This window comes from Bufo gargarizans, chromosome 6 (assembly GCF_014858855.1).
Source record: "Bufo gargarizans isolate SCDJY-AF-19 chromosome 6, ASM1485885v1, whole genome shotgun sequence".
NCBI lineage: Eukaryota > Metazoa > Chordata > Amphibia > Anura > Bufonidae > Bufo > Bufo gargarizans.
Genome location: NC_058085.1, coordinates 95791546 through 95806286, shown reverse-complemented (window position 1 = coordinate 95806286; position 14741 = coordinate 95791546). Strand labels below are relative to the sequence as shown.

Genomic DNA, 14741 nt, shown 5'->3' with positions numbered 1-14741 from the left:
CACCAAGCGTCTCAACCATGTCACACGCCAGCGTTCAGCTCTCCATCTCACAAACATTTGATAGAAAGCGTAAATTCCCACCTAGCCACCCTCGATCCCTGGCCCTGAATGCCAGCATTTCTAAACTACTGGCCTATGAAATGCTGTCATTTAGGCTGGTGGACACAGACAGCTTCAAACAGCTCATGTCGCTTGCTGTCCCACAGTATGTTGTTCCCAGCCGGCACTACTTCTCCAAGAGAGCCGTGCCTTCCCTGCACAACCAAGTATCCGATAAAATCAAGTGTGCACTGCGCAACGCCATCTGTGGCAAGGTCCACCTAACCACAGATACGTGGACCAGTAAGCACGGCCAGGGACGCTATATCTCCCTAACTGCACACTGGGTAAATGTAGTGGCAGCTGGGCCCCAGGCGGAGAGCTGTTTGGCGCACGTCCTTCCGCCGCCAAGGATCGCAGGGCAACATTCTTTGCCTCCTGTTGCCACCTCCTCCTTCTCGGCTTCCTCCTCCTCTTCTTCCACCTGCTCATCCAGTCAGCCACACACCTTCACCACCAACTTCAGCACAGCCCGGGGTAAACGTCAGCAGGCCATTCTGAAACTCATATGTTTGGGGGACAGGCCCCACACCGCACAGGAGTTGTGGCGGGGTATAGAACAACAGACCGACGAGTGGTTGCTGCCGGTGAGCCTCAAGCCCGGCCTGGTGGTGTGTGATAATGGGCGAAATCTCGTTGCAGCTCTGGGACTAGCCAATTTGACGCACATCCCTTGCTTGGCGCATGTGCTGAATTTGGTGGTGCAGAAGTTCATTCACAACTACCCCGACATGTCAGAGCTGCTGCATAAAGTGCGGGCCGTCTGTTCGCGCTTCCGGCGTTCACATCCTGCTGCTGCTCGCCTGTCTGCGCTACAGCGTAACTTCGGCCTTCCCGCTCACCGCCTCATATGCGACGTGCCCACCAGGTGGAACTCCACCTTGCACATGCTGGACAGACTGTGCGAGCAGCAGCAGGCCATAGTGGAGTTTCAGCTGCAGCACGCACGGGTCAGTCGCACTACAGAACAGCACCACTTCACCACCAATGACTGGGCCTCCATGCGAGACCTGTGTGCCCTGTTGCGCTGTTTCGAGTACTCCACCAACATGGCCAGTGGCGATGACACCGTTATCAGCGTTACAATACCACTTCTATGTCTCCTTGAGAAAACACTTAGGGCGATGATGGAAGAGGAGGTGGCCCAGGAGGAGGAGGAGGAGGAGGAGGAAGAGGGGTCATTTTTAGCACTTTCAGGCCAGTCTCTTCGAAGTGACTCAGAGGGAGGTTTTTGGCAACAGCAGAGGCCAGGTACAAATGTGGCCAGCCAGGGCCCACTACTGGAGGACGAGGAGGACGAGGATGAGGAGGAGGTGGAGGAGGATGAGGATGAAGCATGGTCACAGCGGGGTGGCACCCAACGCAGCTCGGGTCCATCACTGGTGCGTGGCTGGGGGGAAAGGCAGGACGATGACGATACGCCTCCCACAGAGGACAGCTTGTCCTTACCCCTGGGCAGCCTGGCACACATGAGCGACTACATGCTGCAGTGCCTGCGCAACGACAGCAGAGTTGCCCACATTTTAACCTGTGCGGACTACTGGGTTGCCACCCTGCTGGATCCACGCTACAAAGACAATGTGCCCACCTTACTTCCTGCACTGGAGCGTGATAGGAAGATGCGCGAGTACAAGCGCACGTTGGTAGACGCGCTACTGAGAGCATTCCCAAATGTCACAGGGGAACAAGTGGAAGCCCAAGGCCAAGGCAGAGGAGGAGCAAGAGGTCGCCAAGGCAGCTGTGTCACGGCCAGCTCCTCTGAGGGCAGGGTTAGCATGGCAGAGATGTGGAAAACTTTTGTCAACACGCCACAGCTAACTGCACCACCACCTGATACGCAACGTGTTAGCAGGAGGCAACATTTCACTAACATGGTGGAACAGTACGTGTGCACACCCCTCCACGTACTGACTGATGGTTCGGCCCCATTCAACTTCTGGGTCTCTAAATTGTCCACGTGGCCAGAGCTAGCCTTTTATGCCTTGGAGGTGCTGGCCTGCCCGGCAGCCAGCGTTTTGTCTGAACGTGTATTCAGCACGGCAGGGGGCGTCATTACAGACAAACGCAGCCGCCTGTCTACAGCCAATGTGGACAAGCTGACGTTCATAAAAATGAACCAGGCATGGATCCCACAGGACCTGTCCGTCCCTTGTCCAGATTAGACATTAACTACCTCCCCATAACCATATATTATTGGACTCCAGGGCACTTCCTCATTCAATCCTATTTTTATTTTCATTTTACCATTATATTGCGATGCTACCCAAAGTTGAATGAACCTCTCCTCTGCCTGTGTGCTAGGCCTAAATATATGCCAATGGACTGTTGCAGTGGTGGCTGACATGAAGCCTGATTCTCTGCTATGACATGCAGACTAATTCTCTGCTGACATGAAGCCAGATTGTCTGTTACGGGACCTCTCTCCTCTGCCTGGGTGCTGGGCCTAAATTTATGACAATGGACTGTTGCAGTGGTGGCTGACGTGAAGCCTCATTCTCTGCTATGACATGCAGACTGATTCTCTGCTGACATGAAGCCAGATTGTCTGTTACGGGACCTCTCTCCTCTGCCTGTGTGCTAGGCCTAAATATATGCCAATGGACTGTTGCAGTGGTGGCTGACGTGAAGCCTGATTCTCTGCTATGACATGCAGACTGATTCTCTGCTGTCATGAAGCCAGATTGTCTGTTACGGGACCTCTCTGCTCTGCCTGTGTGCTAGGCCTAAATATATGCCAATGGACTGTTGCAGTGGTGGGTGACGTGAAGCCTCATTCTCTGCTATGACATGCAGACTGATTCTCTGCTGACATGAAGCCAGATCCTCTTTTACGGGACCTCTCTCCTCTGCCTGGGTGCTGGGCCTAAATTTATGACAATGGACTGTTGCAGTGGTGGCTGACGTGAAGCCTCATTCTCTGCTATGACATGCAGACTGATTCTCTGCTGACATGAAGCCAGATCCTCTGTTACGGGACCTCTCTCCTCTGCCTGGGTGCTGGGCCTAAATTTATGACAATGGACTGTTGCAGTGGTGGCTGACGTGAAGCCTGATTCTCTGCTATGACATGCAGACTGATTCTCTGCTGTCATGAAGCCAGATTGTCTGTTACGGGACCTCTCTGCTCTGCCTGTGTGCTAGGCCTAAATATATGCCAATGGACTGTTGCAGTGGTGGGTGACGTGAAGCCTGATTCTCTGCTATGATATGAAGACTGATTCTCTGCTGACATGAAGCCAGATTGTCTGTTACGGGACCTTTCTCCTCTGCCTGGGTTCTGGGCCTAAATTTATGAAAATTGACTCTTACAGTGGTGGGTGACGTGAAGCCTGATTCTCTGCTATGATATGAAGACTGATTCTCTGCTGACATGAAGCCAGATTGTCTGTTACGGGACCTTTCTCCTCTGCCTGGGTTCTGGGCCTAAATTTATGAAAATTGACTCTTACAGTGGTGGGTGACGTGAAGCCTGATTCTCTGCTATGATATGAAGACTGATTCTCTGCTGACATGAAGCCAGATTCTCTGTTACGGGACCTCTCTCCTCTGCCTGGGTGCTGGGCCTAAATTTATGACAATGGACTGTTGCAGTGGTGGCTGACGTGAAGCCTGATTCTCTGCTATGACATGCAGACTGATTCTCTGCTGACATGAAGCCAGATTCTCTGTTACGGGACCTCTCTCCTCTGCCTGTGTGTGTGCTGGGCCTAAATATATGCCAATGGACTGTTGCAGTGGTGGCTGACGTGAAGCCTCATTCTCTGCTATGACATGCAGACTAATTCTCTGCTGACATGAAGACAGATTCTCTGTTACGGGACCTCCCTCCTCTGCCTGGGTGCTGGGCCTAAATATATGCCAATGGACTGTTGCAGTGGTGGGTGACGTGAAGCCTCATTCTCTGCTATGACATGCAGACTAATTCTCTGCTGACATGAAGCCAGATTGTCTGTTACGGGACCTCTCTCCTCTGCCTGTGTGTGTGCTGGGCCTAAATATATGCCAATGGACTGTTGCAGTGGTGGCTGACGTGAAGCCTCATTCTCTGCTATGACATGCAGACTAATTCTCTGCTGACATGAAGACAGATTCTCTGTTACGGGACCTCTCTCCTCTGCCTGTGTGTGTGCTGGGCCTAAATATATGCCAATGGACTGTTGCAGTGGTGGCTGACGTGAAGCCTCATTCTCTGCTATGACATGCAGACTAATTCTCTGCTGACATGAAGACAGATTCTCTGTTACGGGACCTCCCTCCTCTGCCTGGGTGCTGGGCCTGAATATATGCCAATGGACTGTTGCAGTGGTGGGTGACGTGAAGCCTGATTCTCTGCTATGACATGCAGACTAATTCTCTGCTGACATGAAGACAGATTCTCTGTTACGGGACCTCTCTCCTCTGCCTGTGTGTGTGCTGGGCCTAAATATATGCCAATGGACTGTTGCAGTGGTGGCTGACGTGAAGCCTCATTCTCTGCTATGACATGCAGACTAATTCTCTGCTGACATGAAGCCAGATTGTCTGTTACGGGACCTCTCTCCTCTGCCTGTGTGTGTGCTGGGCCTAAATATATGCCAATGGACTGTTGCAGTGGTGGCTGACGTGAAGCCTCATTCTCTGCTATGACATGCAGACTAATTCTCTGCTGACATGAAGACAGATTCTCTGTTACGGGACCTCCCTCCTCTGCCTGGGTGCTGGGCCTAAATATATGCCAATGGACTGTTGCAGTGGTGGCTGACGTGAAGCCTCATTCTCTGCTATGACATGCAGACTGATTCTCTGCTGACATGAAGCCAGATCGTCTGTTACGGGACCTCTCTGCTCTGCCTGTGTGCTAGGCCTAAATATATGCCAATGGACTGTTGCAGTGGTGGGTGACGTGAAGCCTCATTCTCTGCTATGACATGCAGACTGATTCTCTGCTGTCATGAAGCCAGATTGTCTGTTACGGGACCTCTCTGCTCTGCCTGTGTGCTAGGCCTAAATATATGCCAATGGACTGTTGCAGTGGTGGGTGACGTGAAGCCTCATTCTCTGCTATGACATGCAGACTGATTCTCTGCTGTCATGAAGACAGATTCTCTGTTACGGGACCTCCCTCCTCTGCCTGGGTGCTGGGCCTAAATATATGCCAATGGACTGTTGCAGTGGTGGCTGACGTGAAGCCTCATTCTCTGCTATGACATGCAGACTAATTCTCTGCTGACATGAAGACAGATTCTCTGTTACGGGACCTCTCTCCTCTGCCTGGGTGCCGGGGCCTAAATATCTGAGAATGGACTGTTCCAGTGGTGGGTGACGGGAAGCCAGATTCTCTGCTATGGAACCTCTCTCCAATTGATTTTGGTTAATTTTTATTTATTTAATTTTTATTTTAATTCATTTCCCTATCCACATTTGTTTGCAGGGGATTTACCTACATGTTGCTGCCTTTTGCAGCCCTCTAGCTCTTTCCTGGGCTGTTTTACAGCCTTTTTAGTGCCGAAAAGTTCGGGTCCCCATTGACTTCAATGGGGTTCGGGTTCGGGACGAAGTTCGGATCGGGTTCGGATCCCGAACCCGAACATTTCCGGGATGTTCGGCCGAACTTCTCGAACCCGAACATCCAGGTGTTCGCTCAACTCTAGTCATCATGTCTCTCAGTGTCAGGGTAAACCATTGGAATGGATATCTTCCTGTGTATGTCCTGTCACAGCTGCTGGGCGCAGGGGTCTCCATCGGCGAATGGTCCATGTGCTAAGCACTGGGCTGTGGGCCGGGGGAGACTGATGTGTTCAGCAGAGCAGTGTTTTGTTGGCTCATGTATTGCCGCCGGCTAGGGCCCCCGCGCAAGACACGGATTTATTGGCTTGGCGAGAATGCATTTGTTAAGAGAACAATATAAACGAAAGGAACGTGCATTTGTTGTCTCTAGTGCGCCTGATCAGCCGCTGGAGATAATGATGCTGTACTGTAAATAAACCTGCATGTGGATCATAGTAACTTTATCTGGCATTGATCACTGAGCAAGGCTGGATAAAGTTTGCTCTAGTGGAAATGGGAGGTTATAGTATACATGTGTTTGTTAGCTGGCTATGTTATTCTAAATGATGGTGTCTTGTCTTCCTATGTCATCACTTCCTGTATCCTTGTCTTGGGCCAGCCCCTTTTACACCTTTTGTTAGTAAATAAAAGTGAACACACTGAGCAAGGCGGGAGGAGTGCTCAGCAAGAATTCAATCAAGATGGTAGCACCTGGGTCTTTCTCTAACTGCGGCTGATGGAGAATGGATTTACCTTTTTCCTTACACAAACTTTGATGCGAGCTGATTACAACTATAAATTTTTCTACAACACAATGAGGCAGTAAAATGGTGCAGGTGGTCACAAAGAAATGACAACATTGTGACCGCCTGGGATGCAAGGCCGGAGGAGGAGAAGGCCTATAGCCTGCACCACAGGCACCGGCATGGAGAACAATAAAGCAATAAACAGAATAATAACAATAAAGCAATTAAATTAGTGTTGAGAACCCTGGAATATCTGGTATAGGTAATATGATTCCTCCCAATTTATGAAAAGCCCAAGGAGAGAGCAAATATTTTTTTACACTAGGCCACCTCCAATGCCCATCTATAAATGCGCAATCCCCCCAGTCCCCTTTGTGCCCCACTCAGTCATTATGTCGTTATTCCCCATTAGTTCCCCTTGACAGTCAAAAACGCCCCGGTGGCCTCACATAGTGTTTTATGCTCTTTCAGTGCCCTAAACAGTAGTTATGCCCCCCACACAGTAAAAAGGCCCCTTTAGAGCCCCTACACAGTAGTGCTCTCCCCTTAGTATACCTCCCAACTTTTGAAAAGAAGGAAGGGACACAGGTTTTTCTGCACTAGGCCACGCCTCTAACTCCTCCCAAAACATAACTAAACACCTAATCCCTCCCAGTCCCATGAATGCCACCACATAGTAATTATCCCCCCTTTATGCCACCACATAGTATTTATCTGAGCATTGTGTCCCCTTCACAGATTATGCCCAGTTATGTGCCGCCTCACAGTAATATGCCCAGATGTGCCCCCCACAGAAATATTCCAAGCTGTGTCCCCCCTCAGAAATTTGTCCAGGACTATGCCCCCTTAGAAATATGCCCAGGACTGTGCCGCTTCAAAGAAAGTAAGAAATAAAAAAGTCATACTCTCCTTCAGCAGCAGCATCCATATCGGCTTCTCTGGTCTGTGTAGGAGGAGGAGCAGAGGCTGACTGCCGGCTGGCCCCGCCCCCTGCACAGACTGCAGGGGGAGGAATCATGGAGCAGGGAGTCGATGGCTCTCTGCTTCATCATTACAGGCAGCGGTCTCTGCTTCCTATAGAAGTAAGGACAGCTGCCTGAAAGCGGGACATACCTCCCACGTACCAGGATTGCAGGACAGCCAATGAAATCCGGGACTGTCCCGCCGAATCTGGGGCAGTTGGGAGGTATGCCTTAGTGCCCCCTTACAGTATTCCTGCATCCTTACGGCAGTGCTGCCCCCTTACAGTAATGCTGCATTTGTAGTGGTAATTAAATAAAAAATGTAATACTAACCCCAGCAACAGGCTTGATGCCGTGATGTCAGCACACCTGCTGAATAGGAGAGAGCCTGTGTCAGGGAATGCACAAGCGTGTGGACTCTCCTGCTCAGATCAGTGGGCATGATGATGTCACTGCATCGTGCCTGCTTCTGTGGGAAACATTATGTTCTCCATTCATCAGGGGAATGTGGGCTGACACCTCTCAGCTTCACCATTGTATTCAACTGTAGTTGTGTCCTCAGGATGCAGATAGAGTTGGGATGTAGCCCTCCCAGGACTACATAACAGCCAATTGATCCAGGGTGGTTGGGAGGTATAGGAAGTGCTGTATATCTGAAGAAATCCAGTTGAGTTCCAGCCCCAAAAACTCCAGCAGCCAGCTGACTCCCAAGAGGATAATGAGACTAGACTAATAGGGAAAAGGTACTAGGTCTTATGTCAGCCTCAGTTGAGGCACCTGAAGCCCCTGTAACAGAAAGATTTTCCTATTAGCACAAGAATGTATCCCGCAACAGGACCATGGTTCAATCTCAGGAGACTAAATCATTACTGAGGTGGTGGGAGACTCAAACCAATGGCAGATCCTTTAGGATGGAGGAGTGGGCAAACATCTACACAGATGTACCCCTGTGGTTTGCATATCTTCCTATGTCAACTTTCTCCCATCATGATTGTGGCACAACAGCCGTTTGCTGCCTTTATAGCAGCTCATGTGAATGGGTCCACAAAACATAACTGCTAAACAGGGGCATAGCTTAAGGCTCATGGGCCTGGTGCAATAGTTCAGCTTGGGCTCCCTCCTTTTTGGTAGGGGTTGGGGTGCACTTAGCCTTTCTGCTGCCTAAGGTAAAAATTAAATGCACCTCCACCCCCTTGCCAAATTCTCAATCTAAGGGTCCATTCACACGTTCACAAAATGGGTCCGCATGTGTTCCGCAATTTTGCGGAACAGGTGCGGACCCCAATTATTTTAAATGGGGCCGGAATGTGCTGTCCATATCCGCATTAGCTCATCCGTACTTCCGTTCCGCAAAAAAATAGAACATGTCCTATTTCTATGAGAGTGCCGGCGATGTGCGGTCTGCAAAATGCGGAACGCACATTGCCGGTGTCTGTGTTTTGCAGATCCGCAATTTGCAGATCGCAAAACACATACGGACGTGTGAATGGACCGTAACACATTCTCTCCAGTCCTACTGTTAAAGGGGTTGTCCTCTTTACTACTGATGACCTATCCTCAGGATAGGTCATAAATATCAGATTGGCGGGGGGTCCGGCACTCCCTCTGATCAGCTGTTTGAAGATAAGGCAGCGCTCATATGAGAGCTGCTTTTTCTGCTCTGTTTTCCTGCTCGCCACAGCATTTGTAGTGGTGAGCAGGTAAACAGAGAAGAGAATGCAGCGCTCGTACGGAAAAAAAAGCGGACAACTCCTTTAAAGACATACCGTACTTGGAAAACATTACATACAGCGCTACGATCATACAGGGTAATACAGCCCCACATATGTACCTCATACATCCAGTGATGTTTCCTTTGATGTAGATATTCCCTGTCCTCATCTTCTCTATTCACCCCAGACCGCCATGATGATTTCTTTCAGCCATCTCTTCTCTCTGCAGAGTTTGACAAACAGACACCTTAGTTTCCTACTTTTCCATCATTCTCCTCACCTTCTGAACACCCCATCATGCCACTCCCATTACTGTACCAGCTGTGCCCCCCTAATACTATCCTGTAGAAACAGTCCCCCTGAAAATACTGGTACCACACAGATGCAGTGCGACAGAACAAAAATACCCCCTTAACTTTCAGATAAGACCCTCAGATGAGACCCCCCATCTCAGACCAGACCTTCTTTAGACCTCTATGTCAGACCCCATATCAGACCCCATTAGACCTCTATGTCAGACTCCCCCCAATATCAGACCTCATATTAGACCCCCCCATTAGACCTAAAGACCCCCATATCAGACTAGACCTCCAGACCCCCATATCAGACCTCAGACCAGTCCTCCAAATCCCCAGTAGACCTGCAGACCCCCATTAGACCTCCAGGCTCCCAAATCAGACCCTCAGTAGACTTTCAGACCCCCTTATCAGACCTCAGACAAGACCTCCATATCAGACCACTATTAGACCTCAGATCCCCTATATCAGACCTCAGATCAGATTTAAAAAAATAAACTTACCTCTCCTGTTCTCCCGGCTCTCATCTCTTCTCAGGGCCCCCGCTGCAGTCGCCTGACTGCCTGCAGCATTGGGTCACAGTGTGCTCTGTATGCCCTGATGCTGCAGGCAGCCAGGACACAGCAGCGCAGGACTCAAGAAGACCAAGCAGGAGGAGGGGTGAGTACAGCGCTCACATGCGCTTCTCTTCCCAGCCTCCTGCATACTAGTGAGCGCTTCCATAATGGAAGCACTCACTAGCATTCCCTTTATAAGATACAGTGCATCTTATAAAAGGGAAATATACTGCTTAGGGGCCCGGGCGCAACTGCGACACCTGTAGCTACGCCAGTGCTGCTTAATAGCTCAGAAGGGGGCAGTGTCTTCGAGAGAAACAGAGCCTGGGCCAGTATATCTTTCAGAGGATGCCCATGATCCTGGAAGTGCTGTCGAAAAATCAAGGTATACAAGGTCTGTGCAATAGTTATCACATTGTTCTGGCCCAAGAGAAACAAGTTCTTGATATTACTACACATGAGCTACGGCTACTAGCAAAGATTACTATAGTCTCAACTACTGGCACAGGACCCTCAAGTATGGCGTGTAATCGGTGAATGTTACTGTTCTTCAAATGTATAAATTTGTCTGCATTTTCCAGATGCCATCTCAGACGTTAACTTCATGGGGATTTCTACCATACTGGTACCTCAGGGACTTTGCAAATGTGACAATTAACCCCAAAACTATTCCAACAAAATCTGTGCTACAAGAGCCAAATGGAGGTCCTTCCCTTCTGAGCCCTGCTGTGTGCTTAAATTGCACTACACAAACACATATGGGAAGTTTCTGTACTTGGGAGAACAAATTGTGAGGTGCATTTTCTTCTATAACTTCTTGCAAAAATATATTATTGGAAAAATTGCAATTTTTTTCAGCCTCATTTTAATAAATTCTGTAAAAAAAAAAATAGGTAGGTCAAAATGCTAACTCTACACTCCTTAATACATTTCTTTAGTGGTGTAGTTTGCAAAATGGGGGGGGGGGTCTTTTTTGGGGGTTGTCTATTGCACTGGAACCTCAGGGGCTCTGCAAATGCAACATAATCCCGAAAACCATTTCAGAAAAATTTGCCCTGCAAACTCCAAATCATTAGTGATGAGCGGCAGGGGCAATATTTGAATTCGCAATATTTTGTAGAATATTCGTCATATATTCGCGAATTCAAGAAGTCACGATTATTTTCTTGATTGCAAAAATTTTAAATGTAATATTCGCGTAATGTGGGCGCAATACAAGGGTGGTTCACTTTTGCTACATTTTCTAAGCAGCTCGAAGTTTCCTGAGACTGGAGAAAATGATTGGCACGGCAGAACATTAAAAATGGCTTTATATGCAGATGGAGTGCTCCAATATATTCGCGATTGCGCTAATCGGCACTAATGGTGCAAATATTTTGGAGCAATGCGTGAAACTACACATTTTAGCAGGTCTGACTACTTATTACTGACTGGTGCACGTATTGTTGTGACATCACAGCACTATGTCTGTAGCGTGTATGTATGGACAGCATCACACTACCTAACACCCTGCACTGCAACAGCTACACTATATTATTATCTAACCTACACTATCTCCCACTATCTGTAATATATATAAGCTATCTTGCTATCTATCTAATGTAATGAGTGGAAAGTACAGAGCACAGCAATGACACTGCTCTCTCTCTCTCAGAACTTTAAAAAACTGTTGAAAATGGCTGCTGGGGAGGTTCTTATATAGTAAGGGGTAGGCAACTTTCCTATTGGTTGCTAGGGATGTTGCTAAGCTCAGACAAAGACATTGCAGCCTTCTCATTGGCCCACAAGCAAGAAGCAGGGAGGGATCATGGGTTCAGATGGAAAAAAATCTAGAATATTAGAAAATACAAATACATATCACTATATTCTAAATATTCGCGAATTCTCGAATAGCCAATATTCGCGATTAATATTCACGATTCGAATATTCGTGCCCAACACTACAAATGACTCTTTACAACCACATATAGGGTATTTCTGTACTGTAATAGAAATTGTGTAACAGATTTGGAGGTAAGCTTCTGTGGACTGAGATGTGATCTAGCAGTCTAATAAGAGGGACCAGCTGAATCAATCCATGAGGGTACTTGCATGGTCAGCAGAGGTGTATCGTGCAAGACTAATGCAGAGGGAACAGTGTGGTATTTGGAGCAAGCCTTGAGAAACATTACAGAGCAAAGCATTCTGGGTTTGGTTAGCAAACCCAGCAGGAAGCTGGAGAAACAGACGTGGTACAGCCATGTAAATATCCTGCACTGATGCTGAGAACAGGGGAAGGAAAGCACAGACATTAAAAAGAGGTAATTGGGGAATAAATATGCATTGTTTGAGCTATTTGGTACAGAGAAAAATATCACAATGGTACTGGAGAACCCACTTAAAGAGTTAAAATGTGAAAAAGATTACTCAGCAGTGGCAGCGGTCAACGTAGAAGGCAGAACAAAATGGACATTTTATTTTCGTGATACCATTTTGTAAAACAGCTCTTCACATATTGCAAATGCAGTAATGGCTCATACTGAATGCCTCAATTTTGCATGAGAATAAAAGTCCAACATCAGGATTATAGTCCTACCTGGTCTTGTGGGATTTTTATACCAACGTCTGGAGCTGTCTTCCGGTAAAACCACAGCTTTGATACTGGATTCTGATCTTTGTTTCCATAATTCATACAAATAATCTGTAGTGATAAAAAGCACAAATATATATCCATACCTCTCAACGTGTTTGTTAAGCCAGTTCTTTAAAGGGGTTGGCCACTTTCTGGTTATTGTTGACCAAAGTGTATATAAGATGATTATATGGCACTTACTAATATAGCCTTTGTTGAAATTCTGCACCATTTTCTATATTTCATAAGGTACACAAAGTCTATTGTACCGTCCACACAGAGATCTTGTCCATAAAATGGCTGCTGATGGAGGGTCATGTGACCAGTCAAATCACCTCCATGTGATGTCTCCTCCATTCAGATGCACTGCCCCACCATTTGCACTTGTTCTGTTTAGTGCAAGTGCAGTGTGTTTGGATGGAGGAGTCATCACATGGAGGTGATTTGCCTGGTCACATGACCCTCCATCAGCAGACATTTTATGGACAAGACCTCTGTGTGGACAGTACAATAGACGTGTACCTTATAAAATACAGAAAATGGTGCAGAATTTCAACACAGGCTATATTAGTAAGTGTCATATAATTATCTTATATACACATTGGTCAACAATAACCAGAAAGTGGCCAACTCCTTTAAGCATGTCCAATCTTCTGGAACTCTGTCAGGAACTTCAATCAAGAGCAAGAAGTTCCTGATGAAGCAAATCAGCGAAACAATACAGCCCAGATATAACTTATATCCCTCACAAAAAGCCCAGATATAGAAATTATCCTCCATGATTTACCATACATCTCTGGGGTTAAACAGAAAATCAAAACATCTCTCTATATATCTCAGAAATTCCTGTGCCATACACACTGATATACCATTCATCCCTGTATACAGCTCTGATATTGTATGTATCCTTATTTATAGCTAGGGCTGCCTCCTGGGCGATACACCACTGGCCAAACCAGTGCCAGCAGTGCCCTAAATTTCTAAAAATGTATTTAGCTGCAAATTCCTCATAACAGGCTGGTAACGACACTACATCTTAGCTACCAGTAGATGGTGCTACAACATTTTATATAAGGAACAGGTTAGTCACAGGAAGTTAGTTGAGGAGTGAGGTGGAGGAGAGAGTGTATGAACAACATGTAGCTGCTGATTTATCCCCCTTAGCCCCTGCTAGCCTGGGGAATCTTCTAAAGGGAACTAAGATCTACTCAGCCTAGACCCAGAGTACAGAAGTGTTGTGTTACCACAGTCTAACAAGGGACGGTGTGGATTTATGTGTGAAGGCAACCTGTTTCAAATAATGGAGCAGAAGACTGATGCCTGCCGCTAGGGAGACTGCCCTGTAGGTCGCAGCGAACAAGTAAGAATTGCTATAAATTAAAAGGGGTTTTCCCATCTTGCAGCCAGCTCTGCTGTTAACTTCCTGGTTTCCTGCTTCTAAGGCTGGGCGGGCTTAGGCAGTTTGAGTGAAGGCCGGCCACGCCTCTTTATGACATCACACTGAGAAGTCAGTCCTTGCGTGCTAGTTCATGTGGATACTCTGTCATGCATTTTTATAAGTGTACAGTCTTATCTGAAGATATTATAGTCTAAATATCAATGATCATTGCCTTTAAGTGTGGAGACAGGCTGAACCAGAGTCTAAGATCTTTCTGTAGGGTTGAAATAGGCCAAGATAAGTTCATGCTGAGTTCAATTTGGGTAACATGTTTGTAACGGACATAGAATGTATTGTCTCTTAAAAATTATTGTGAGCAGATGGTGTATCTGTTAATACTATAATGGGTCCTAGAGACATGTATCTGTGAGAGACAACTATTTAAATAGCAATATATTATTTTACTTACTTACAAGGTCATTAAAGGGAACCTGTCATGTGGATATTTGATTATAATCTAACTAATTATATACAATTATTACCTACTAAAAAGTACCTTAGATGTATTCACTTACTGGTGTGACAGATGGTTACCCCATAATATACACACAAAGATACCTCATGCTAATAAGCTGATTGGAGACCTGCGTGATGTCATTGAGTCCGGCGTATATTTAATTCAGAGCTATAGCCACTCCCCTGCTCACCTGCTGCTGATTCCTATGGAAACAAACTGTCATTCAGCAGCAGGTGGGCGGGGAGAGTCAGGAGCTCATGAATATTCATGACTCATCATTATCAGCTGGAGCTTTTCAATACAAGATGTTGGCAGATTGACTGGGTCAATTAAAGAA

General features: G+C 47.1%; 1 protein-coding gene across 1 annotated transcript in view; it reads right to left on the bottom strand.

Annotated features, from left to right (window-relative positions):
- LOC122941505 (deoxynucleoside triphosphate triphosphohydrolase SAMHD1-like) overlaps window positions 1-14741 on the bottom strand; it is a 205411-nt gene that overhangs the window by 13955 nt on the left and 176715 nt on the right. The window contains exon 13 of the mRNA XM_044298819.1: window positions 12474-12578. Within this exon, the coding sequence (XP_044154754.1) occupies window positions 12474-12578 (105 nt within the window). The remainder of the gene's footprint in view (window positions 1-12473; window positions 12579-14741) is intronic.